We start from the raw sequence: 25,497 nt of genomic DNA on the forward strand, positions 1-25,497 counted from the left end.
AGTATGACCGGTACCAAAATGGAGAACGGTGCCGGGACTGCGAGCAGCGTCGGGACCTGGATCGGCGACGGGACCGAGAGCATCTGCGGGACCGCAATCGTGAACGGTGCCGCTCTGTGGTGCTGACAGAGGATGGTCTGATCAAGACAGGTTTGCCTATCGACTGTATAACCTGCACCGGCGGTGCTGGGGGTTGAGGCAGCGCAGACTCCGTCATTGCAATCAACTCCCTCGCCGTGGAAAATGTCTCCGGCGTGGAGGGAATAGTGAGCTCAACCACGGCTTACACCGGGGAGCTTTCAGGCACCGGACTCAACGGCTCTTGCGTGGCCGGAATCAACGGTGCCGATGTTGTCGGTGCCACAGCAGGTATCGGTGCCGGGCGGTCCGACTTAGTAGAGCGCTCTGGCTGCTGAGCAGGTGGCGCGGACGCAGCAGGAGTCTTGTGCCTCTTTGCCCTCGGGGAGAGGGATCGGTGCCGAGCAGACGTCGGTGCCGGCGACGGCCGGTGCCAAGAGGCCTTGGCGATACCGGCGCGATCCGGTGCCGAGGGAGCGCTTCTTGAAGACTGTCCAGCGCTCGGTGCCAAGGGCGGAGGAGTAAGAGCTGCCTCCATCAGGAGCTGCTTGAGACGAAAGTCCCACTCCTTTTTTGTTCTCGGCTTAAAGGCCTTACAAATGCAGCACTTATCTGTTAAGTGAGATTCCCCGAGGCACTTAAGACAGGAGTCGTGGGGATCTCCTGTTGGCATCGGCTTGTGGCAGGCCAAGCACGGTTTGAAACCTGGTGAACCGGGCATAGGCCCCGGCACCGGGTGCGGGGAAGGGGATAATCCCCGAACCCCTCTGAACTATATACACTAACTATTCTATAAACGAATAAAGTTAACTACAACTGTATAAATCTGAACTATATATACAAGAATTAACGAGAGAACTACGAGTAGCTAGGGAAGTGGAGGTCAGCTAAGCCATGCTCCACTGTTCCAACGACTGACACGGGCGGTAAGAAGGAACTGAAGGGCCATTGGGTCGGCAGGGGTATATATTCGGCGCTATAGCGGCGCCACTCCAGGGGGCAACCCAGCCAACCCACCAAGCGTTGCTAGGGTAAAAATCTTCCAACGAACGTGCACACGGTGCGCACACACCTAATTGGAATCGATATGAGCAAGCACTCGAAGAAGAAAGATGAGACTCCCGGTTATTGCAGCACCAGGTATTACAAGGGGGAATGTTGGGAGCAGATCATGCAATAAACTCTGCCCATGTGTGTAGCTTGCACTTCCTTCACCCTGTGAAGGGAGGAGGAGCTGCTCTGACTGCAGCAGGGATGGGGAGGGACCGAAAAGGCCCGTTAGTGAGAGGCTGCCGTGACCCCAGACTCACGCCTGCTCCCCGCTCGGTTCCAAGATGTCCAGGCTCCTGAGGATGTTCAGGAAGAAGGCTCTGCAGGTGGTCCCAGAGCCTGAGGGAAGCAGCTGCCATCTTCCCCTGGAGCAGAGCAGCCCCTCCGTCCCTGCTGGCGGGGAAGGAGCTCCCGGCCAGGCCAGGAGATGGAAGTGCCCAGCCTTCTGGCAGAGGAAACCCGCTCCCAGCGCAGGCGCCGAGGTGGGAGAGGCACTGGCCAGGCCAAAATGGAGCTGGCCCAGGATGCAACTGGGCAGGCAGTACCCAGCCCAGGAGGGGAGCTAGACAGAGTGGCTCTAGGGCTTGTTGTGTGCATAGCACTGGTCCCAGGAGCCCAGACCTGATTCCAGCAGGAGGCATCGCCCTGCCCGGTCACTGAGGACCTTCCAGCCTCCCCAGGGCAGGAGGTGGAGGATCCGTATCCCAGCACCAGCAGCTCGGCCCACTCCCCATGGGACAGCAGCAGTGCCTGGGACTCAGGCAGCAGTGAGGCCGATGGGCACTGCTACTTTGCTCCAGGTGAGGGGCCAGGCTGGGCTCAAGGAGGGCTGAGGAGGGGGCTGTGGACACCCTGGCCCAGGCACTCGACCAGTGCTATGGGGGCGGGTCCCCAGCCCAGGTGTCTGGCCTGAGCCTCACTGACCCCCAGGGAGCCTCTGAGTCCCTGGGGGTCACTGTACCAGCAGCAGTCACACAGCTGCCCCTGCAGCAAGGGAAATGGGGGAGTGGGGGCACTTTGGTCTCTGATGCTCCGGAGTAGGGGGCAGACACCTCCTAGGGAGTCCAGGATAGTGCTCTCTGCTATGGGCTCCTAAAGCTATTGGGGGCTGAAGGCACATTGCTGAGAGGAGGGAGTGTGGGGCCCGATGTGCCCTGGGTCCCTGAGCTGGGAAGTGGGGACATTAACCCTGCTCTCCCCACCATGCCCCTGTCCTTCCCCTGAGTGGAAGTAGGAATCACCCTGTCCTCTTCTGTCCCTGGTGCAGTGACCCCCAGGGACTCAGAGGACGAGCAGGAGGAGGAATGGGTGGATGTAGCCACAGAGGAGGCTGCTCTCAAGAACATCCGAGAGCAGCTCCAGGGCCGAGAAAAGGTACAAACGTTCCCCAGCTGTGCTGGAACCGAGATGCCCCTTCCCAGCACTCCAACCCCCTGCAGAGGGTCTTGTCCCTAATGATCCACCATCCCTAATGGGGACCTTTCTCCTTCATGATCTGGGACCCCCACACACCAGCCAGGGTCTCTTCCCCCCACAGGCACTGTCCCAGTTCCTGACTCTGCTTGTGTAGGAGTCGTGGGTGATTTGGAGAATGGATGGGTCCCCATTATCCCGCATTGGGGCCTGAGTCCTGCAGCTGATGTGGCTGGGGCAGGGAGTTCCCTGGCTAAATGGCTCTCTCTCCCCTAACCCTACTCCTGGTGGATGCAGGATGAGGCCAAGCAGCTCATGTTCCTGCACGCCATCCACCCCATGTGTCTCACTGCACAGCAGAGAGGGCAGGACACGCTGGAGCCACACTGCTGCAAGGCGCCTGTGGTGGAGAGGATTGTGGTGAGTGAGACACGGCTCCTGGCAGCTGGAGGGAGGACAGAGACAGGGAGGGGCAGGGGTCTCCCCAGGCCAATGGATGGGTCCTGGGTGGAGCTGGAGGGGGCAGCTGAGGGCAGGGATTGCTGGGGCTGAGGACTGGGGAGAAGAGCTGGGAGAAATTCTGAGATTTGTCACTAGTCGGCAGTGGGGGAATCGTGGGGCTGCAGGGGCAGCTGAGGCTGGGGGACAAGGAATCAGATGGTCCCAGCTTGGTAGTCGGGATGGTGTTGGATGGGGGAAGTTTTGACAAGCAGAACGGAAGAAGGGGAATGGGACTAAGCCGAGCAGGAATCCTGGGAGCGGGACATGTTTGATGGACAGGAAAATATGGGAGGAGCGGGAGGCAGGTGGGGGGATCCTGCTGTCCATGTGGGGTGCTGGCTGGGTAATCTCCTCACTTGGAAGTGTCAGTGGGGCCTGAATCTCACACGCTCCTTTGTCTCCTTTGGGTCTCACAGGAGCTCGTTGAGGAGCTTCCTGATAACTCTCCACCTGGCACTGTCCTAGCCAACTCCCTGATCTCTGTGAGCAACCTCAGGTACCAAGACCACCCGACCCGGCTCCCCTAACCTGCTCAGGCCCAAGGCTGGGAGTCACTGCCCCTCCCAGTCACAGGTCACCTCCCAAGAGTGGCATCTCTGGCAGAGGTGGCAGGAGGGTTCACTCTCTCCTGGCTGGGCTGTTCTTTTCATGCCAGTAACATTACAGAGGCCTTGGGGAGAGTCTTACGTCCGGGATCAGATACAGGAGGGGCAGCAGGGTCCAGAGAACAGGCGCTATTCCTGTCCTGCCACTGTCTGTCTGTGAGGCCTTGGCCTTGTCATTCCCTGGCTCGGTTTCCATTCTCGCCAGCCTCTGCCTAGCTCCCTGCAGTTTCACGTCCACGTTGGTGCCAGTCCCCACTCCTGCACTGCACAGTCTAATGCCGGCTCCTCTCTCTTGCCAGCACCATGACACCTGTCCTGGAGCCAGAACTGGAGACCCACCTCCTTCGAGCTACCCTGCATGCCATCTTCACCCTGGGCACGGAGAAGGACACCACCTAAGTCTAGGTAGATCATGCTAAACTCATGGATTGAAGAACCAGCTGTCATCCTGCTATGAATCCTGGCTAATTGCCTGCAGTGGGATGTGAATGAGAGAGGCCAGAATACGTGTCTGGGGGTCTCACCAGTGCTTCCCAGAGTCCCCTCTTCCCATCCTGTGGCAGGTGTAGCCCCAGATTCCCTAACTCTGACCCATGGCTCTCCCTTGCTTTGCAGGATCTGAATAGGGTCTTGCCAGACCTCCTGGATGCCATTCTGGGGAACCTGCTGGCAGAGTCCCCAGACACCAACAGGCTCCACTACATCTTGGAGGTGAGCCCCATGAGAGAGGTGGGGGCAATTTAACCTTAACTCTTAGATCCATTTTCCAGTCTGTCCTCCTAGCTGGGTCCCCAGTGGCCTGTCCTGGGTCAGGGCAGTGAGTGCAATGCAGTGTCAGCCCCTTCCTCCCTGAAGGACAGAGGAAGGAGCTGGGACTTCAAGCCAGAGCTCTGCCTGGTTCTGTTGAGCACTAACTACAGGGCCCCTGGCTGGCTTGCGGAGTGAGAGTCTGAACCCCTCCCGTGAGCTCCAGGAGATAGTTCTCACAGACGAGGCACAGGCTCCTTCCTAGAGAAATAGGAGGACCCGAGGAAATCAGCCCTTCTCTCCAACAGGCCCTGAGATTCCTGGGGGGATTGTGCTCACAGTCACTACCTTCACCCAACCAAGGACTTGAGAGCCAGGGAGGGGTCAGAGGTCTGTCTTCTTCCTGGTGAGCTGTTCAGGAATCAGGAGTTCAGGGAGGATGGGACCAGCCCCGACACCGAGCATTGTCCCAATCTAGAGAGACAATGACAAGTTGTGACCTGCAGAATACAGGCATTGTCCTGGGGGCAACAATCCCCTTCTAAAGCTCTGCGATCAATGAATCAGATATTCCACCCCGCACACAATGTCTCAGCGTCCTGGGGTTGGGGAGGGGTGTGTGTCATTTGCACAACACGTGCACCTGCCCATTGATCCTGACCTGCCTCTTTCCCCTACAGCACGACAACTTCTGGATCGTGTCCAGGGTGTCGCAGGATAGAGCCAGGGCCATTAGGAGCAGCACGGGCCTGCTCAGATCCACCATCACCCTCCCTGAATTTGACGTAAGTGACCTCTGACCCCAGCTTCCTGACTCCAGGCCTAGGTGGGCTGGCTCCAACTGGCTGTAGGATCTGCTGCTGCAGGGGCTGTGGGTTAGGAGTGTTCCTCTTGTGGAGGCAGAGTCAGAGCAGAGAATGAGCTTGGCTTGAGTTATGTTCTTCTTGTCCTGGTTCAGTGGTGACTCTGGGCTTTTAAGGGGACCATGCTCCAGGTTCATGCCTTCCTGTCATCCTGGAGCAGCTGGGGAAGCAAATCCTCATGGAGGGCCCTGCCCACATCCCTGTGCTCCAGGCTCCCTTGCGGGCCGAGAAAATTAAGGGTTTGGCTCTAGCTCCTCTTCCCCAGCATCTCCTGCAGAGGGGCTGAGGGGAAGGAGACTCCTGGCCCAGGGGGTAACTAGGAGCTGACAGGAAAATGCTGATGGGGTCCCCTCTCCCTCTCCCTTCCATTAGAACTCAGCAGAATTCCCCAGGCTGGGTCACCATGTGGCACACCTGGCTCTGTTCATCAGTGACCCAGGCAAGGACCTCAGCCAGCAGGCCAGGGAGGGGGTTTACCAGCTCTACCAGCTGCTGCTGCACCAGAGGGGTAATGAGCACAGCGGGGAAATGGCACCCGATAGAAGAGTGAGACTGGGACCCCAGCCAATTTCTCTCAGGCTAACCCCGGCTGGAGGTTGAGTCTCTGTCTGTCTCTTTCTCTGTTCTACACCCCACCCCTGCAATCCTGTTGGGCCAGGCACACAGCGAGGACTCTGCCCACTGTGCAGCCACCAATGGGATTGGAAGGACACAAGCACTGCAACCAGAATGACAAATGTGTGTGTCTCTTTCCCAGGGCTGACCATCCATGAGGCCGAAGATCTGCGGTGCTGGGACTGGCACCAGGACAGCAGGCTCCTGGGCTACAGGAACACGGCCAGGGTGGGGGAGGTAAGGACATTCTGCCAGGGCATGAGACAATTCAGGGAGTGGGGGTGGCTGGGTCCCCTGCAGTGGCTGCCTCTTGGGGCCACTAGAGGGTGATGCCCTTCTAGCCCCAGGATTTGGAGCCTGGCTCTGGGGAATCTGCTAATGCCTCATGTCCTGTTGGTTTTAGGTCTTCGGCAAGTTCTTCTCGGAGGGGCAGAGAAGATTCTTCCTCTGGACGGCAGTGCTGGCCATCCACGACCCCCTGCTGCGTGTCAGCCAAGCTGGGCTGCTCCTCGCCTGCTCCCTCCTGGGGGAAGCCCAGCAGCTGATGGGGGACAAGGTAAACAGCTGCATTAGACTCAGGAGATTGGGGAGGGGCCCAGGACCTCATTCCCATCCTATGGCCATTCGCTGTCCTGGCAGCAAGAAGCCTGGTGGAGAATGTGAGTCAGAGCAGGTGCTACTGGGAAGAGAGATGAGCAGGAAGGAGACAGTTTGTCCCCTGAGCAGCTCCAACCCAGCTCTTTAGCAAGGCTAATTATAAGTGTTACTTCCTCATGGACTTAGGACATGGTGCTATCGCTCCTGGGAAGGGCAGGAGAGTCCCCTAAGTGCCTCTGTGAGCCTTTCTTGCCTGCCCCACAGGGCTGCACCCAGTTCCCAGTGGCCTAGTGGCCATGTCACCCAAATTACCATCCAGAGTTGCTCCCATCACTGGCAGCCTGGGAGGTCAAGGATTGACTGGTGATGGCGACTGACCAGGCAGGAGCTGAGGCACATGGGCAGAGGAAGCTTGTCCTGCTGCAGGACTGAAGGACGGTCACCTGGCTGAAGGGCTGAGTTCCCAGCCAACAAACTGCCAGAGCGACTATGGGTGGGGGTGCTAGCCCAGCAAGAAAGCTGTGACACCAGGCCTTGACAGGACCTAGTGGTGAGTGAATTCTGGTACAAGCCTGCTTCTATTATGGAAATAGCCTGGTATTGGAGAGTGGTGAGGAGAATAGGGAGATGGGAGGGGTCTGCTGAGGCTGGGGTGGAGAGGAAGGTGTGGGGCTGGGAGGAGATTAGAGAAGGGACCCAGCTTGTGGGTGGGATCCTGCTGGCTGTGGCTGGAGCAATGTGTAGCCTCTTCTATGGGAAGTGCCCATGGGTCAGTGGGGCCTGAATCCTCTCATGCTCCTGTCTTTTTTCCTTTGGGCATCACAGGAGTTGTCTGAGGAGCTGCCCTTGGACTCTGTGCCCAGCACCAGTGTCTATAGCTCATGGTGCCCACACGCACCCTCAGGTTCCAGAACCCTCCTGCATGGAGCCCCTAACCCCAGTGCTGCTCAGGCCCAGAGGCAGGAGTCACTGTCCCTCCCATTCCCAGATCTCCTCCCACCAGTGGCTGTTCCCCTCCTTTGGCAGAGCGGGTGGGAACAGTCCCTCTCTCCTGGCTAGGGGCTTGATTTGACTCCAGCAGTGTCAGGATAGCTATGGTAGAGGAGGGTCATACAGCAGGGTCCAGTGATGAGAACAAGGAATGGGTTGTACTGCAGCCCTGCTGCTGAGTGGTAGCGTGATCTTGGCCAGGTCACTCTCCCAGTTGGTGTCTCACTTTCTCCATCTCTGAAGTGGGGATAATCCTGATGCACATTTAGAAAGTGTTTGATCCTCTGCTCTTGCTTCCCAAATCCCTTCCCTCCTTGCTCCATATTCTTCAAATCTCCATGCCCCGCAACTGAAAGGTCTCACATACAGTCTCCTGCCAGCAAACTGAAGCCGCCCCTAGATCCGGAACAGGAATCGCAGTTCCTGTGCGCTGTCCTGCATGGAGTATAGACCATGGGCATGGGGAAGGCCAACACTCACATCTGGGTAGATCATCAACCTACTCCTCTGTCCCAGGAGCAGGAAGGTCTCTGGTCCTTGCTCTCTTCGGTAGCTGGAGCTGCTGAGCTGTGGGATGGGGTGGGCAGAGATGGGAACAGGCCATAGGATTAATAAAGTTTCAGGAGGAGTGTGACAGGGCAGAGTGGCCCTGCACTGGTACAGCAGGGGTTAACCCTTCCTTCCTAGCAGAGGAAGCCATGCCCCAGAAGCTCTGCTGGGCATGCTCCAACTGGAGAACAGATATAAAAGCCTGCAGATCAGCTCAGTCTGGGCTGACTGCTGGAGGAGAAGGATGCACTCTGCTAGCTCCTGCAGAGGGAGGGCCTGTGAGCCAGGATCTGGGAGTCAGCCAAGCTGAAGCACTACCTGAAACCTCGCCTGTGAAGGGGGATTGTATGGACTCCGGCTGCTAGGCTGCGCTTCCCCGCCTGTGAAGGGGGATCGTATGGACTCTGGCCGCTAGGCTGTGCTTCCCCGCCTGTGAAGGGGGATCGTATGGACTCCGGCTGCTAGGCTGCGCTTCCCCGCCTGTGAAGGGGGATTGTATGGACTCCAGACGCTAGGCCGCGCTACCCCACCAGACAGCGGTGGTAGTGGGGAAGAAGGCCAAGGGGCCACAACCAATCGCCTTTAGAGAGGTGAACGCAAGGACTGGAGAGTGGTGAGGTGCCGACACCCCATACTACCCCTGCCACAAAGAGGCGCTGTGGTGCCAGGCCCACCACAGGGAGACTCCCCCTTTGTGAAAGAGGACGTTACCCCTCTGTGGGGAATCCCTTCCTTGCAGATGCTGTGCTTTGGTTCCTGGACTCTGCCAGGAAGCCCAGCTCCCATCCCTAGCAGCTGTTCCATACCCTGCCTTCTCTCAGGGAATCAGCCTTCTCTCCTGTTACACCCATGACTGGAGGAGTGGGGTTGTATTTAGCCACTTTTTGTCCATTAGGTCCTACACTAAAACCTGGGGAAGAGCTGACAATTTAACTGGGTCCCAGTATAATTCCTTCCCCCTAGGGCTTAGCTTCTCTTTATTCTCCCCTTTCCACTTGTGTCATCTTCTATGGGGTCCCTGGATGTAAAATGAACAGAAGCTTCCTCCCCATCTGTCTTCCAGGTTCCAGAACCTATCCCAGCCTCACATCCAGATGCAGTCCACAGCCAGTCCAGCTTGGGACCTCATCCTGTCAAACCAGGGAGTGCTGGCTCTTCAGTAGGACTTAATGGAAGATAACATCTCCCTCATGGAGGTATGAGCCCCAAGTGCCCATAGCAAATGGTTCTAAGGAGAGAGATGGCATCCCTCATCCATAGGCTGGATGAGAGCATTCCCTATTCCTGGATCCCAACAAGCCCTGACATAAAGACATCTCAACACACCCCCAGTCCTGGATCTTCCCCAAGAACTGTATGTACTGTACTGGCCAGCCCTCTCCTAGGCAGTATAAATGTATTGAGTGTTGTTCCTTTAAGGTAACAATATGCACACAATTTGTCACCCCAAATGATGTTACCCAGACACTTAAGTTTTTTTTATGGTTTTGTTTAATCCAGTGTGTTAAAGTTGATTAGTTACAAAGAGATTTTGAGTACAAGTAATGAAGCATAAAAGTCAGAAATGGTTACAAGAAAAATAGAGATAAAATGCTTACAGATGCCTAACACAAAACTGAATTAGATTCAGAACAAAGTTCTAACCCCATTCTTTCAGCAGTCTTACTGACCAAACTAAGTCAGGACCCCTTCCCCACAGTTCAATGGGTGCTTTCTTTGTCTACTCAGATGCAGCGAATGTGATGGATAAGGAGAGAGAAAGGGGTGCCTTGGGATGTTTGTCCCTCGTTATCATTTCAGTCTCCCTATTGAAAAAACATTTCCAGCAGAGACCCAGGAGCTAGAGTGAGTCTATGTTGAAGGATATTACCTGCCAGTATTCTTCACGTGTTTAAACTGTGTTTTCCTTCTCTGATGACTGTTTATTGCTTAAATACAAATTAAGTCAAGCACCCATTCCTTGGTTTAGGACAGACCTATTTGCCAGCTTCAGCCTCACCAAGGCTGTGGGGTTTGGAAAATGTGTGTTATACAGGGGAAGCCTATAACTTCACGTACAATGTTGCCACACACATTTTATCAGGATAAAATTGTCTAGCAAATTATGAATATTTAATGCTTCTGTGACATTCTGTACCTTGGGGGAGCATCCTGTAACCCCCATATTCCTCATTTATATATAATTTGATATTGCATATAAAGCAGGCTGTGTGAGGTATCAGGGAAAAGGTTATGATCTGCTGAAAGTCACTGTTCTTTCTAAATATGTACAAAATTAATGCATATGAAGTTATGAGAATTGTGTTATATGGTTGTCACTAAAATATACTATGGGTTTGGAAAGCACCCAGATACTAGCTCTCCAGAGACAATAAGGAAAGTAACCAATGCCTGGGCAGGTGTCAAACCACCATCAACAGCCATTGTCCAGCAAGGGAGCTACAATTCAATGATTTACCTGCATAAGGTCACACCAGGGGAATTGTTCAGCCTTGCCTGGGGACTCACATGGGACTGAGGGTATAAAACATAACACAGTAGCCACATGCTTGGCCTTTCTCTTGTCCCCACATATGCTGCAAGCAACAAAATACACTCAGAAGACTCCAACAGAGGAGACTGCCCAGGTTTAAGGAACAAACCTGTATATTAAGGACTACAGTATCCAACAGGGTGGGAAAAGCTTATACAGGGTAAACTCATAGATAGAGAGATGCACAGCTGTTTGCCTCCCCAGGTATTAATACATACTCTGGGTTAAATACTAAGTAAACAGAGATTTTATTAAATACAGAAAGTAGGATTTAAGTGGTTCCAACACACTTAAAGGATTTAAGTGGTTAAGTAGTAACAGACAGAACAAAGTGAATTACCCAGCAAAATAAAATATGCAAGCCTATGCCTAATACAGTGAGAAAACTGAATACAGATAAAACCTCACCCTCAGAGGTGTTCCAGTAAGCTTCCTTTTATAGACTAGTCTTCTTCTAGTCTGGGTCCAGTAATCATTCACACCTTCTGTAGTTACTGGTCTTTGTTCAGGTTTCTTTCAGGTATCCTTGGGGGTGGAGAGGATCTCTCTTGAGCCAGCTGAAGACAAAATGGAGGGGTCTCCCACAGGCTTAAATAGACTTCCTCTTGTGAGTGGAGACCCCCTCCTCTCTCCTATGCAAAGTCTGGCTCCAAGATGGAGTTTTGGAGCTACATGGACAAGTTACATGTCCATGCATGACTCAAGTTTTTACAGGCAGCAGCCATTGCCCATGTTATCTTGAATGTCTCCAGGAAGACTTCTTATGTGGATTGGAGCCTTCCAGGATCCATTGTTCGTTAAGTGTTTCTTGATTGGGTACTTAATTTGCACATTTCTTTCTCAAGAAACTGAACAAATGCTTTGCTACGGCTACTTAAAAATCAAGCAAGTACACAGCCAATATTCATAACTTCAGATACAAAAATGATACATGCATAGAAATAGGATGAATAGATTCAGTAGATCATAACCTTTACAGAGATGTTACATGGCATATGTAGCATAAAACATATTCCAGTTATGTCAAATATACATTCATAAGCATATTTCCATAAAGCCTTAGGGGGTGCGCCGTCACAGGTACCCTGAGGGAGGAGAGACATTTTAGGGGTCTGGCACATTGAAGGGATTCCTCCAAGAGACTGTTCCAAAGATGGGGTGTAGCACTGATCCTGTGGTTCTGTAACATTAATCTCCACCTGCCAATGTCTTTAATACAAATTTCTCCAATTCCCATTTCTCTTCTCCAGCTCTGCTCCCTCCAGCACGGCAGAAACTTGATTTCCTACCTTTGAAGGGCTGAAGGGTAGTGCTTGCATTGCCACCACCACCAGCTCTTTTAAAGCAGGAGAGAAATCTTCTGCTCTTTTAGAACCAGCCTCCTCAGTAATTCCACCCACAGTGGTCCCATCTGTGCTGCTTTGTTTACCTAGGATTGGGAGCCTCTTCTGAATCTTTGAAGAAGATTTGACCAAAGACTAATTTAAAAAATGATATTCCACTTTTTTTGTTCCATTCAGTAACTTAGAATGAGTAGTCCAGTATACTGTACAATAGTCTTATTTTGGAAGACATCCAAGGAAGTTAAGCCAACCTAATTTTTTCCCTTGAGAAGTATTTTATATTTAAGTTGACTTTAGTCTCTCATAAGGTTATATCTTGTGGATACTCAAATTAATTAACAAATGCATTTTAATCCACTTCTGTACAGTTAGACATCGAGGCTATTGTTATGGCATGTTTGCTCATCAATATCAAAGATACACAACTAGTAGTTTCTCTACAGGGTCTTTACTTCATTGTGATCTAGGAAAATTCACAATTCTATTTCATGTATCCCTATAGATTTTCATTCTGTTAATAATTTTGCTGCCTCTTATCAAAGTCAAGATTACCCCAACATACCTTATCAAACAGACTACAGGATATTTTATTAAACATTTTATTATGAGCTAGTGAAATTCCTCTGGAGCCAATGACAAACCCAACACTGCAAGAGTTTTTTAAAAGATCTACAATATAAAACTAGTGTCCTGGGAAAGAAGAACATATTTTTAGATTAAGGGTTAGGATTTGGAAGCTGGAGGCTGGAGGCCAGGGTTTTATTCCTTGCCTTACCACAGACTCTCTTAGCAATTGGAATAAATTAATTACTCTTAAGGTAAGAGGGGGGAAAAGGTTCTCCTTTAAAGAAACTTCCTGGAAAAATAATTGTAAAAAAAATAGTATTGGGTGCTCCAAGTGTATTGGCTTTCAATGATTTCTACATAAAAGATGACATTTTACAGATGAAATTAGCCCATTACTGCAAGCCTGGCAAACTCCCCTTGGGATCTGAAAATTCAAGGTAGTGTCCTACTTTCTTGGGCACCATGTCTAGTAAATCAGTCCAAATTATTCCTTCTATTACTTTTGTGCAAATCTACTATTCTTATTATTTTGTATTTTTCATGACGAGGTGTCACTGATCAGGACTTTAGTTACAAAGATGGTTTTTCAGACTGAGAAATTAAAAACAATACTTTTCTATTCAGCAAAACTAGGGGTCATTGGTGAGAGCAAACTCTTATTACAGTTGTAAACCTACCCCTTAAAATATATGAAAGCAAGCTGGAAAATCATCAAGACCTGGACTCTGACAAAGAAACCAATTGTTGAGAGCTACACTCTGCATTGTTGTTCTTCTGTATTATTCTTACTTTGATACTTTCAGACTCACATTGCTATTTTAGTGACTATGCTGAAGTTCTATTATGAACTCTCTTATTGAATCCTTTGTGGTTTGCAATTTGAGTCATTTGCGGTATGCTTTGGAGCTATTATTTTGTAACTGGAGTGATTCTGAACAAAGAAGTGGGCTGATGACCCACATTGTAATTAGATGGGTGAGTACGTTAAATAGACCAGATGAAATTTTATCCTGTTCCTATGGAGCATGTGTTGTAGGCCTTGAGAAAAAAGGATTCTCTTCACCATGTTTTCTGTAGGAAAGTGAATGATAGAGTGCATTATGAACCCTCACACCCCTCCTCCCCCATCACAGCTGAGAGATGCCAGAAAATCCACAAATCACCGCACCATTGATTCTTTCTTTTAAGGACATCAGGCACAGATATCCTCTTCAAAGATTTACACCAAGACAACAATTTATTCTGATGACCATGATAGTGTATTACAAAATTGGACTCAAGTTGTGGGGCCAAACAGTTCTTGATGCTGTTGCGTACAAACAAATCCATAAACAAAGAAAAGCTTTAGAAAAAGAAACGCTATAGATAGAAAAGCTTAACTTGCCATTGGCAGACAGCAACATCTCTGTAGGATGATACAGGTACTTCAATGGATACTAGGGCTGAGTAGGTCCATCAGCAAATGGTGGTGTTGGGTAGAGTAGGAGCAGCTTTAATCCAGTGTCACTTCTTGGGCTGCTGAAGTTGTAAACTACAAATCTTCCTCAAGCTGTTTTCTAAAAGCTGTCAAACTGTCCTCAGAAAGCAGCTCTGCCACTTTGGGTATGGCTGCTAGTTTTCTAATTAAGGAGGTTTGTTGACTTGGATGAGACAAACCAAAGTCTGACAGTGACATTTCTCTCTAAAAGCTAGTTTTCTAGTTAATTTCAATGGCTATTTATAACCATACCCACTGCTGCTTACTGTAAATATTTTTTTTCTGAGACCAAATATCATGTTACATGTTAACTTTTGCAGCCCACTATTGTGGTAAATTTCTAAGGAGCTTAGCCTTTTCCACATTTTTTTTCCCCTGTAAGGTTGGTGTACTGCTCAGTATTAATGAAGCTATGTGCATTCACAAGACTGAATAATGAGGAAATCTCTTCCTACGACTGCCATGTTCTGCTCTCTTGCAAGAAGGGAACATCCCAGATCATGACCCTTTGTGGCACAGCATACTTCTGCAGGCATCACACCCTCAGGGTTCCAAAATAAACTACTTGCATCCAGAGGCTTTAAACAATATTCCCTTTCTGTTAAGGTCTAAGCTGATTAAATTATATAAGAGCTCCCTCTGAGGTTCATAAGTCTTCCCAGACCTCCTCCTTGGGCCTGAAGAGATTTCAGGCCTGGCCTCTAGATTCTCCCTCAGATTAAGGGGAATTTTCCAGACCTCCTTCTTGGTGCTGGGTTATAATTCAAAATCTCACTCTCCTTGAACCCAGAGTTCACAACCCCCTCCCACCACTGGTTATTATGCAAATAAACTCATTTTTCAGATAAGGAGGAGCCCACAGCTCTTCATATGGACCCAAGTTATGTTTCAGAACCAGCCTTACTCCTCAATCAGCTTCTCTTCCCCCCAAAGATGGCCCCTTTTTACTCAGTTCTTTTAGCTGTCAGCTTCGAGAGTTTAACAGGCTCTAGCGCATCTTCTGCAGCAGCAAAGAGCTCCTGTCTCCAGGAGCAAGTGCTTGCAATTGAGCCCTGAGGGCCTTTTATCAGGGCCAGGTGCCTGATAGTCACTTAACTGCCTATATGAGCTCTTTCCCTTCAAATTAACTCCTCATGTGTAGCCTGGGCCCAGACTCCCCTTAAAGGGACAAGCAACCCCATGAAACCTCTGCGTTGACATTCATTATTCTACATGGCACAGGGAGTTATTTATCTAGGCTCTTCAGTTGGTGCCCCTCACCATAGTATCTGAGTGCCAAGTATCTGTCATTTTTCCTGTTGGGAGGCAAACTCTCTTCACTGTTGGCAAGAGCCTCACTTTTTTTTCAGTTTAGTTAGTTGTTCTGCTTGAGCTCTATAGTATAGTTAAAGCAGTACAATCCCCCTAGTAGGGACACAATTACATCACTATAAAGGTACATGCCAGTGCAGGGAGGGGAATAGGCTATATTGGTGTAAGGCACTTTTATAAAGATATACTAGTTGTCCTGGTACAACTCCTATTTAGGTAAAAAATAATTAATACACCCCTAACCAAAATAGTTATATAGGTACAAAAAGACTGTGTGTAGAGCAGCTCTTTAAAAAGGAAATGCCAGAATTAAAATTGCTTTTACAACCTTAGTGCACCTCCATGTGCATATGTATTATGATACAGACTCACAAGTGTGGCCTTGGGGCCAATTCACTTCCCCTTACTGCATCAATCTCCTTCTCCAGAAAACCTACCCCGCGGAAGGAGAACACAAGTCCCCACAATCCTCAGTGGGTATCTGGCCCTGATAGCTTAAACCAATTGGGTTATTTGCCCAGGGCCGGCCCACAACATTTTGGCACCTGAGGCGGGGAGCTCAAATGATGCCCCCATTTCAAAGTTTTGGCCCAAGCAAGGGGAAAGGTCTCAATTCTGCCTTCTTCCTGTTCTACTCCTCTCATTGTACTGCTTTGCTACCTACCCCAATAAAGGAGAACTAACAACTTAAAATGCCCTTTTCAGAAATTTTAAGTAACACTTAACTTTCAAACACCTGAACAGCAAATGTAACTTTTCTTGTCTGCATAGTAAACACTGGCATTTTTATCTGTTTGAATAATCAAAGAGGTGCTTTCCATACCTTCTTGGTTGCAAAGATTTGAACTGCTTCCTGAAGGTCCACAGTCTGGCCCAGCTCATGCTCTATTGAGATGGTTGCAAGGCCAACCAGCCTCTCCTGTGTCATTGTGGAGTGTAGATGTGTTTTTATTAACTTCAGCTTGGAGAAGCTGCGTTCTCCACTGGCAACTGTTACAGGAAGCGTTAGAAGTATGCGCAGAGGAACAAAAGCATTTGGAAAGAGGGTGGTCATCTTATTTGTGCACATGTATTCCAGAACAGTCTTTGGAGTTGATTCTGCTGAAATGTATCTTGAAAGGACTTTCAGTCCATCACCTAAATCACTCGCATCAATATTATGCATGTCATCATGTGTCAACACTGTCTCTAGTGCCCTGCATTCCTGGTGTAGGTCTTCTTCAGGTATAGTGAGGAGTTCTGGAATATCATACAATATCCCAAATATACTGCTGTATTCTTTGAGCAGCATGAAATGTTCTTCAGCTGACTGTATTGCACAATCTAGCACCTGGTTAAAGAATTCAACTTTGAATTTTTCTTTGGGGTCTCTAACGGGATTATCCTGTGCCTCGTAATCAAAATGTTTTCTTCTTCAGTGACTCTTGTATCCTTGAATGGGTGGGAAAATAGCTTCAGTGTGAAGTTCCTTTGCCAACTTCTGTCCACTCTTCAGAATGTTTTGAAATCCCTCATCTGACCGGTAAAACTGTAGGTATGACTTTGCTTTGTCCAGTTGTTCTATTGCTCCAGATATATCAAGGTCAACACCTTGGAGTCTCTTGCTTACAACATTTATTTCAAACAGTATATCATGCCACAACACTAAGCCACACAGAAATTTGAAGTTATGTATGTTCCTGGTGATTCCATTTCCCTCTGCCACTGTTCTCTCATGAACAGTTCCTGTCATAGCATTATCCTCCATAATGGCAACTATGGCATCATCTATTTTCCCAATTTGGTTTTTGATAGGCTTATCGCTGCCACTCAACTTTCTCATCATGTGGCACTCAGTGGTTTCAGTGTCAGAGAGGATGTTCTCAGATGTTGCTTCAAAATTGGCCATCAATTACTTGATGCAGAGAAAAATACATAGATGCTTTGAATTGCATTAAAAAATTCAGCAGCCTCACTAGAAGCTGATGCTGTTCTCATTCATTGAACTTGGTGGTCAGTGATGCAGCATGGGACAAAAAAACTTGAGGGTTTAACTCTCGGACCTATGTCTGCACTCCTCTGTTCTTTCCTCTCATGTTGGCACCATTATCGTAGCCCTGACCTCTCATGTCAGCTATTGCAATTCCCATGTCTTCCAGCTTTTTAAGAAGCACATTTGTCATACCAGCTCCTGTTGTATCATCAATGTCAATACATTCTAGAAATTGCTCTCTGACAGTCACCATTGCAGGGATATTTTCACTCGGCTCTGTTGTTACAAAACGCACCATTAAAGTCATTTGTTCCGTATGGCTGATGTCAGGTGTGCAGTCCAGAAGAACTGAGTAAGATCTTGCTGACTTCAGATCTGCAACAATCTTCTGTTTGACTTTTGTTGCCAGTTTGTTGCTCATTTTGAATTGTTTTTCCAAGGTAGTGGTGTGTGTATTTTTCTTGGGTGGTGACTCTTCTTAGATGCTCCTGGAGTATAGCATCATACTCAGCCATCAGCTCCACAATTTTAAGGAAGTTTCCATTGTTTGGCACATACAGCTGATCTGAAGTGCCACACAGTGCTAAGTTTTGGGTAGCAAGCATTCTCACAATGGCAATGAGCCTTTTCAGAATATTTTACCAGTAAAGAGACTCTGATGCAATCTTCTCTTGATGCTGATCATCGATGGTGGCCTTTAGCCTTAGTCTCATCTCAAGCTCTTTTCACCTATGGAATGCTCTCTGGTGATTTGCTGCCTTCTCGTGACATGCCAGATTTCTAGCCAGATTTTTCCAGTCCTTTGTTCCTGTAGAACCCAATGTGGCTGGAACATTAAACTGGAAGAGTTTGCAACAAAAACAGTATGCAACATTCTGGGTTTCTGAGTACATAAGCCATGGCCACTCCACTTTGTCACCATTGGGGATTTTACACCAGTAATGTGTTGGATGGAAACTTCTATTTTCATTGTCTTTGGGGAACATGAAGTTTTTCACTTGTTGTGGCCCATGAAGTACAAGGAAGTCCCTCAAGCTACTGCTTAAGTGGGTCCACAGTCCTGGATCATCTAGACTTAAGGAACTAAACTCAGCAGCAGCTGTTTCTTGCACCTCCACCACACTCTTCTCTGATCTACACTTTTCGTCAGGACTGTGCCTGGTTACATCCATTTGAGATGGAGATATGAATGCTGCAATAGCTGCCAGGTCACCTGCACTCTGACTAACTGGAAGATCAGGCATCTCTTCACCACTCACATCCTCACTGGGACCGAAAAGGTCACCATGAATATTTTTGTCTATGTATCTCAGGAGAGCTCCTTCCTGCTTAGATAGAAAAGCTTTCTTTGCTTTCTTTCTTTTTCTGAATGCTGCCCCAGAGGGACATTTTCTTCTTTCACTCATGACTGCTCTTCTGTGCCAGCTATAGTGGCTCTCAACACTCAATTGAAGTGGACAAATAAGCAGGCTCATAGCAGGGCCTGAGTGAGGGAAGATATCAGCGTCTTAAGGGCCTAACTGGCTCCTACAACTTCAGTTGACTGCCTGTTCTCCTCAAGTGGGTTCAGGCAAGCAGCAGGAAACAGGAAGCTCCCTGAGAAGCTGGTGTTAATCAGTCCAGGCTCCTGGGGGTGCTAGAGAGGTACCTAAGAGGCTCCTCCTCCTCCTCCTCTCTCCCTGCAGCTCCTGCTGCTTTCTGTTGTTCCCTCTCACCTTTTCTCCTGCCTGCTTGTTATGTCTCTTGTGCCCTCCTTCCTCCACAACACTCCCCCATCTCTGTGCATCTAGAACAGAGAGAATACATATGCACCAGCAGCAGCTGCCAGCAGACACAATTTTCTACACTCTGGGTCCTAGTGGCGCTCCCCCACAGTCTGGTACCTGAGGCGGCTGCCTCAGTTCGCCTCATGGTAAGGCCAGCCCTGGTTCCTCATGTGACTCTGCTATGCTGCTTAATGATGGGCACTCTCCCTTCATGTGCCTTGGGGAAGGATGCATTCTGGAATGTTGTTCCATGTGTCACGCCTTTGCAAAGCACACCAGAAAGTGAGGGAGGTGAGGCTGCAGCTTTTTTCTGATGGAGAAGTCAATGCAGGTCTCTCAGAATCTGGGATACCTTTGGAGAAGTTTCAGTCCATGGGTTAGTTTGTTTCCCTCAGCCCCCCTGTGAGCCATAACTCCACTCGGAGCTTGCAGGCCGCTTCCTGTCAAAGACTCCACTTGTCTACCACTGCATTATGATCAAGATCTGATAGAGGCAGGAAGGAGCACTTCTCTAGATGTTAACCCAGATGCCAGTTGCCTTCTCTGGCAACCTAGCTCTCCCTGGACTCTAATAGTGAAGTGTCATCAATCAGAGAAGACCCTTGCTGGTACCTCAGTACCGAAATGTAAATCAGCATTGATGGTATCTTCTAAATCCGAGGACCACATCACCTCTGGTATTGGCCCTTTGGCACCAGGTATCTCAATGCCCAGTGCTTCCACACTGACCATACCATCTGGTGGCCATCACTTTATTACTAATCACTATCTTGGTACCCAAGATGTCAGTACTAACCTTTTCAGCAATGAAGCAATTGCCAACTGATCTGTCAATGGGCCTGGAACCAGTGTCAACATTACTAGAAAGGGGAATAAGGCAACGCTTCAAAGGAAAACTTTAGAAATGGTAGGGGAGAAATAGGAAAGGAAAGCCCCTTTTCTCAGATGATACAAACTTGACTCCCTCCTGTATCTATCACCAGTGGATTTAGCCTCCCTCCTTGTGTGGTGTAAATAAAATAAAGAGGAGACAAGGTGGTTTGGCACAAACAAAGGTAAGTGTATTCAGGGTAAAGGTACAGAAAACTGGGAGGAATAGGGGAAAAGACAAACTTAATTAATACAATGAAACAGTGACTGGCTTTGGGAGCTTAAAGTTCAGGCCCATAAATCCTTCCTTGGAAACTGGAAAACAATAAATGATGTCCCAATACAGAAACCTTTTCCTACTGTTCAGGTGCAGTGGATACCACGTACAGGGGTGATGCCCAGGACCTTCCACTCTCCGGATGATTTAGAGCCTTTGAGGAGGAGCACTGGGGAGTCCAGACGACTATTGGATTTCGTCGCTGGCAAGGAGGCCCTCTGGGATGATGGACACCAGGAATGCAGGATGGCAGGAATGGTGGTGACAGGCCTCCTTTTCCTCAATCTCACTGTGTGACCGATGGTATTTTTCACTCTTCAGCTCTGGAGCACTTTGAAGACCCGACCATGTATGTACTGTCGCTGGGATGGACAGCCCTGCACAGGCACTGAACAAGTCCTTATATCACTTTTGTGGCGGAAAAAGTTCTGAGGAGATGGAATACTGAGGGCTGGTTTTGGCGGGAAAAACTGGTTTTGACTGGTATGAGCCTGTGTCTTGATGATAAATAAGTCCACTCTCAGAGATGGAGTCCAAGGGTCAATAGTTCATATACTCCATATTGGATCTTATTTTAAAGCCAGTGATTTACTTCATAAACACCTTATTAAACAACTAATTGAACATATTAAACAGTTTACTTCTTACACCTAACAGGCTCAGGGAGGTCATTACAAAATTCTTATTGAAGAGCCTCCACACCTGGTCAGAGAAATGTTCCCTATGCCAAACGTCCCTGGCAGGGCACTGTTGACAGGTCTTTTCCCTCCTTTGTAGGAGGTATATTTCTTCTCTTCTTGCTCCCCTGAACACAGCAGGGAATCATCCCTTCTGCTCTCTCTCTCCAGCTGTGCCCCTCCCCCCAAACTAGCTCAATGGGATTCAGGAAGGAATCCAGAGATCACTCAGTTAGGATAGCTAGGAAAACCTCAAGTTACTGTAGGGAGCTCTCCTTCTAATATCCCCCTATATGCTTTCTACTGCCTGACCATGCTGGACCCCTTGAAGTGTTCAGCCCTGCCAGAAAGCTGGTGTCTCAACAGTTTCCAGAGCCAAGTCACCTTCTCTGAAGAGGCAAATTCAGGCTCCTCAGATAACTCAGCTCCATCCATATGTGCTGAAAGGCCAAGAAGAAGAAAGAGGATAAGAAAAGCATTCTCCTGAGCAGGAGCAGCAATGCCAGCTCCAATATTCTCTTCTTCCCCAATGAAGTGGTCAACTTACCTTCACGGGCCTTGGCATGAATTCAAAATCTTCCAGGATTTGATTAAATGGATAACTGATACTCTGGATATCCCCCTTGAGATAATACAGGAGAAGCAACATAAACTCCTGGACATTCTCCACTCTACAGCTCCAGGGAGATTAGCCATGCCAATCAGGGATGGGCTGCTGAAAACCAACAAATCAATCTGGCACACACCAGCTTCTGTCTCCGATACCTCCAGGAAAGCGGACAGAAGACAGCAGGTCTCCACAAAGGGAGGTGAATATTTTTACCAGCATCCTACTCCTCACATTGATATTCAATAAGAAAACATCAAAGAGTGCTATCAAGAAAGTGCAAAGGCAGCTCTAATAACAAAATCTAAAAGGGAAGAATGGATTAGTGAAGCTATTTGGGCATCAATGGAAAAGAGAAGTGTAAAGCAGTGATACTCAGACCTCAGAAACCAAATTAGCAATCAACTTTACTCAAAAGAGCCACAGTAGTGTGAATTCAGTCTTTCATTTACTATATATATATTATTCTCACAGCAAAATGAATGACCAAGTATTCTACAATTGGTTAGTAACATAGTAAAAGCATCCTGATTGATTAATAACTTAGATTGGTTAATAATTAAATCACAGTGTTTTAATATCATGTGTTGCAAAGAGCCACAGGAGACACATTAAAGAGCAATTAATGGCTCTCAAGTCTGTCTGAGTTTCACTGGAGTAAAGAAAAAACTCATGAATGCTAATACATATGCATAGACAAGCAAGTCACAAGAAGAATACAGAGCTTTAGACAGAGAGGTAAAAAAGAGCGGCAGAAAAGACAAAAGGGCATATATTGATAGAAAATGTGAAGAGCCTAAAGCTGCTAGTCAGAGCGGTGACCTGACAGTCTTGTATAAGACAATCAAACTACTAGAACAGAAAACTTGAGCCGTATTAGAGGCCCTATTAAAACACAAATGGAAGCCCCTAAAGTAGACTTGGCAGAATTCAATTTTTATTTTTTTAAATAATTTCATCAGATAATATTACTGTTTATTTTAAAGCATTTAAACAGATTTTTTTTATCAATTTACTTTTTCATAGTGGTGGGACATTATGTGGGGCACTATTAAATGACAATCGACATTGAAGTTCAGAAGTTAACGCTTTTATAAGCCGTTAAAACACAAATTCAACACCGTAGACAGTGGCATTGGAACAACTTGTGCAGCAGGGGTGCTGAGAGCCATTGAACCAAACTGTAAACCAGTAAATGGAGATGACCACTTCAAGCACCCCTAATTGTAGATGATTTCACTTTCCTTAATGCCTCTCGTTCTCTGTCCCAAGAGAGGGAGTCAGTTTCAGCACGACTTATAACTTATTTCTTTTTAAGCACCCTGGAGCAATTTGTGTGTGTGTGTGGGGGGGGGCTGAGAGACACTGACCCAAAGTGTAAACCCCTCTATATGATGGCAACCAGTCCATGCCAGGGGTAGAGCAGCAGCACCGATGTTTCTTTTGCTGGGTACACGTGTAGCTGCTAACTGGGCCAGGTTAAGGTGAGATGAAGGGACGGCTCCCTTGAGCGGCTGCTGTTAGCCGGGAGCAGCTGACAGCGACCAGGTGGGCAGCGGCCCCAGGGCGGAATAACGGCGCCTGCCCTGAGCTGTCTCGGGGCGACTGGTTCTTTCTTTAAAGGGAAGGGGGCGGGACTGACGGGGCCGCCGCAGCCAATGGGGGAGAAGCGGCGGCAGGGGCGGAGGGGTTCGGGTCTCTCTGTGTTGCGGCGGGGGGGCGCGAGGCTCAATCTCGGCGCGAGCGGGCGGCCCCATGGAGCTAACGGCCCCTCCGCGGCCCTGGGCCTTCCTCGCGCTGGCGGCCGCGGCGCTGCTGCTGCTGCTGCCGGGGGCGGCGGGTGAGTAACGGGCCGGGGAGGCGGCTCCGCGGGTCCCCGCCGGCTCCTTTCAACAACATGGCGCAGGGTCCGGCCGGGCGGGGCTGGTTCCCAGCGGGGTGACTCCCCGACCCCCCCGCGCCGAGGCGGGCGGTGGCGGCTCTGCGACATCCCGAGCCCAGCGGGCCCCAGAGCGGGGAGCGGCCAGTCGGGTCCGGCCCGGCCCCTGCGCTGACAGCCCCTGGCGTGAGCAAAACACGTCTCCGGCGCTCTTGGCTGGAGCTGGGTCCGTGTCCTCCCTGCGCAGCCATGGGCCCCTTCGCTGAGCTCCGCGCTCCCCCGCCCCGGGCTGCGCTGGTGCGGCAGGAGACAGGGCGGTGGGAGACGGTAGTAATAGAAACGCTTTATTGGTGGTGATGATCCATGAGAATGGGGGGAAAACCCAGCTTGACACTCAGATCCCAGCGTGGATTTGTTTGGGTCTTTCAGGGTACGTCTACACTGCAGTAAAAGACCCCGTGGCAGCGTGCAGAGCCCAGGTCAACTGACTCAGGCCCTTGGGTTCATACTGTAGGGCTAGAAATAGCAGTGGGCTGAGACCCTACTGCCATCCCAGAGCCTGAACATCTACACTGTTGTTTTTAGCCCGGCAAGCCGGAATCATTTGAACCAGGCTCAGAGACTTGCTCTGTTCATGCATCCTTTTTTTGTTTTATTCATGTTTTTCTCTAGAGTTTTCTTGCACTGTGCTAAGCCAGGTCTCAGCAGAACGTTGAGACTGAAGAGAGAGTAACGATCTAAGGACCTATCCTCCGGACCTTAGTATTGAGCCACTATTATACTTTGACATTTTGAAAATGCAAAATATACAAATGGGTGACAAGATGCTACATTTTATTGACTTCATTTATACAAATTTTTAATAATTGCTAGTCAAAAATCTTTTATTCCCTTCTCTGCATTTCAGAAGACTATTTTTATTTCAACCTACAATTATGAAGTCACGTAACTTGGCAACTTGAAATAACTTGTCAATCAGCTTCTTTCAAGACCTAGTTCTCTTAATGAGACAGTAACGCTACAGATGCTAAAGCAGCACAGCTGTAGTGTAGAAGCTTCCTTCATCCACAGAAGGGGTTTTTCTGTTGATGTAGTTAATCCACCTCTCTGAGAGGTGGTAGTTGGGTTGATGGAAGAACTCTTCTGTAAACCTAGCTGCATCTATACTAGTGGTTAGGTTGACCTAACTATGGTGCTCAAGGAGTGAAATTTATCATAGTCCCGAGTGATGTAGCTAGATTGACTTAAGGCTTAGGTTTAGGCTAGACTTGATAGTTCTCTAAACTATTCCAATCCTTTCATTTTCTTGAGACCTTGCTAATCATTTGTCTAGTGCTCAAGGTCTTTGCTAGCTCATTAAGCCAGGGTTTGAAAAATTTACCAGACAACTTTTAGTCAAAGCACTACATACAGTAGCTATATTGGTCAATAGTAAATGTTGGGAGGTGTGCAAGTGATCTTCATGAGCAGGAAATGCTCTGGCTAGAAGTCCAGGTCCTCAGCTATCCCTAGCTTCTGGCAATGGGGAGGGTGCAATAAGTTTTTCAAGAGTGCTGACTCTCAATGAATCTAGGTAAGGGTCAGATTTTGGGGAAAAAAGAAAGTGATGTATTTTTACAAGCTTCACTCAATAAGCTCTGTCCTTTGAGACACCACTCACAGTAGATTGTATAATGTTCAAAATGTGGTCATGTATGTTCTCTGTTTCAGTAGAGTCTGAATGGGCTGTGTTGGATTTTTCAGGCTTGACTTGGCCTTGGTGAAGCTCATATGCCCTGCTTGGCTTTCCTTCGGGGAGAGGGGTGTTAAAATCCCCACTGGGCTTTGCTAGCCAGTTTGGGTTTGGCTTCTTCATGACTGGAGGCAGAAAAAAGCAGTGGTGTTTGTTACAGTCCCTGGACAAACTGCGCTTCTGACTTCTCTTGGTCTCTCTGAGGCCAGCCCCTTATATCTCAGGCCTCTGGCCATCACTTCTCTCTTAGGATAGAATCACATGATTCTTCTGCTCTCAGACTGGGTGCTCATAGATTGTAGGGCTGGAAGGGACCTCGAGAGGTCATCGAGTCCAGTCCCCTGCCCTCATGGCAGGACCAAATCCTGTCTAGACCATCCCTGATAGACATTTATCTAACCTACTCTTAAATATCTCCAGAGATGGGGATTCCGCAACCTCCCTAGGCAGTTTATTCCAGTGTTTAACCACCTTGGCA

At 48.8% G+C, this 25,497-nt stretch overlaps 1 protein-coding gene across 5 annotated transcripts in view; it reads left to right on the plus strand.

The window, feature by feature from the left end:
* Positions 1 to 4,260: 4,260 nt before the first annotated feature.
* The window catches only part of RECK (reversion inducing cysteine rich protein with kazal motifs), a 150,974-nt gene continuing 129,737 nt past the window's right edge, over positions 4,261 to 25,497 (plus strand). For 3 of the 5 annotated variants that reach the window (XM_039527829.1, XM_039527835.1, XM_039527832.1), the window contains exon 1: positions 23,106 to 23,248. In XM_039527829.1, coding sequence (XP_039383763.1) covers positions 23,164 to 23,248 — 85 coding nt within the window. In that variant the 5' untranslated portion in view covers positions 23,106 to 23,163. Of the gene's footprint in view, positions 4,359 to 5,074; positions 5,180 to 6,014; positions 6,110 to 6,275; positions 6,429 to 9,071; positions 9,205 to 9,736; positions 9,854 to 23,105; positions 23,249 to 25,497 lie in introns of those variants that run through there. The other 2 variants (XM_039527833.1, XM_039527837.1) reach the window with 2 other exon arrangements.

Source organism: Mauremys reevesii, linkage group 2 (assembly GCF_016161935.1).
Source record: "Mauremys reevesii isolate NIE-2019 linkage group 2, ASM1616193v1, whole genome shotgun sequence".
NCBI classification, from domain to species: domain Eukaryota; kingdom Metazoa; phylum Chordata; order Testudines; family Geoemydidae; genus Mauremys; species Mauremys reevesii.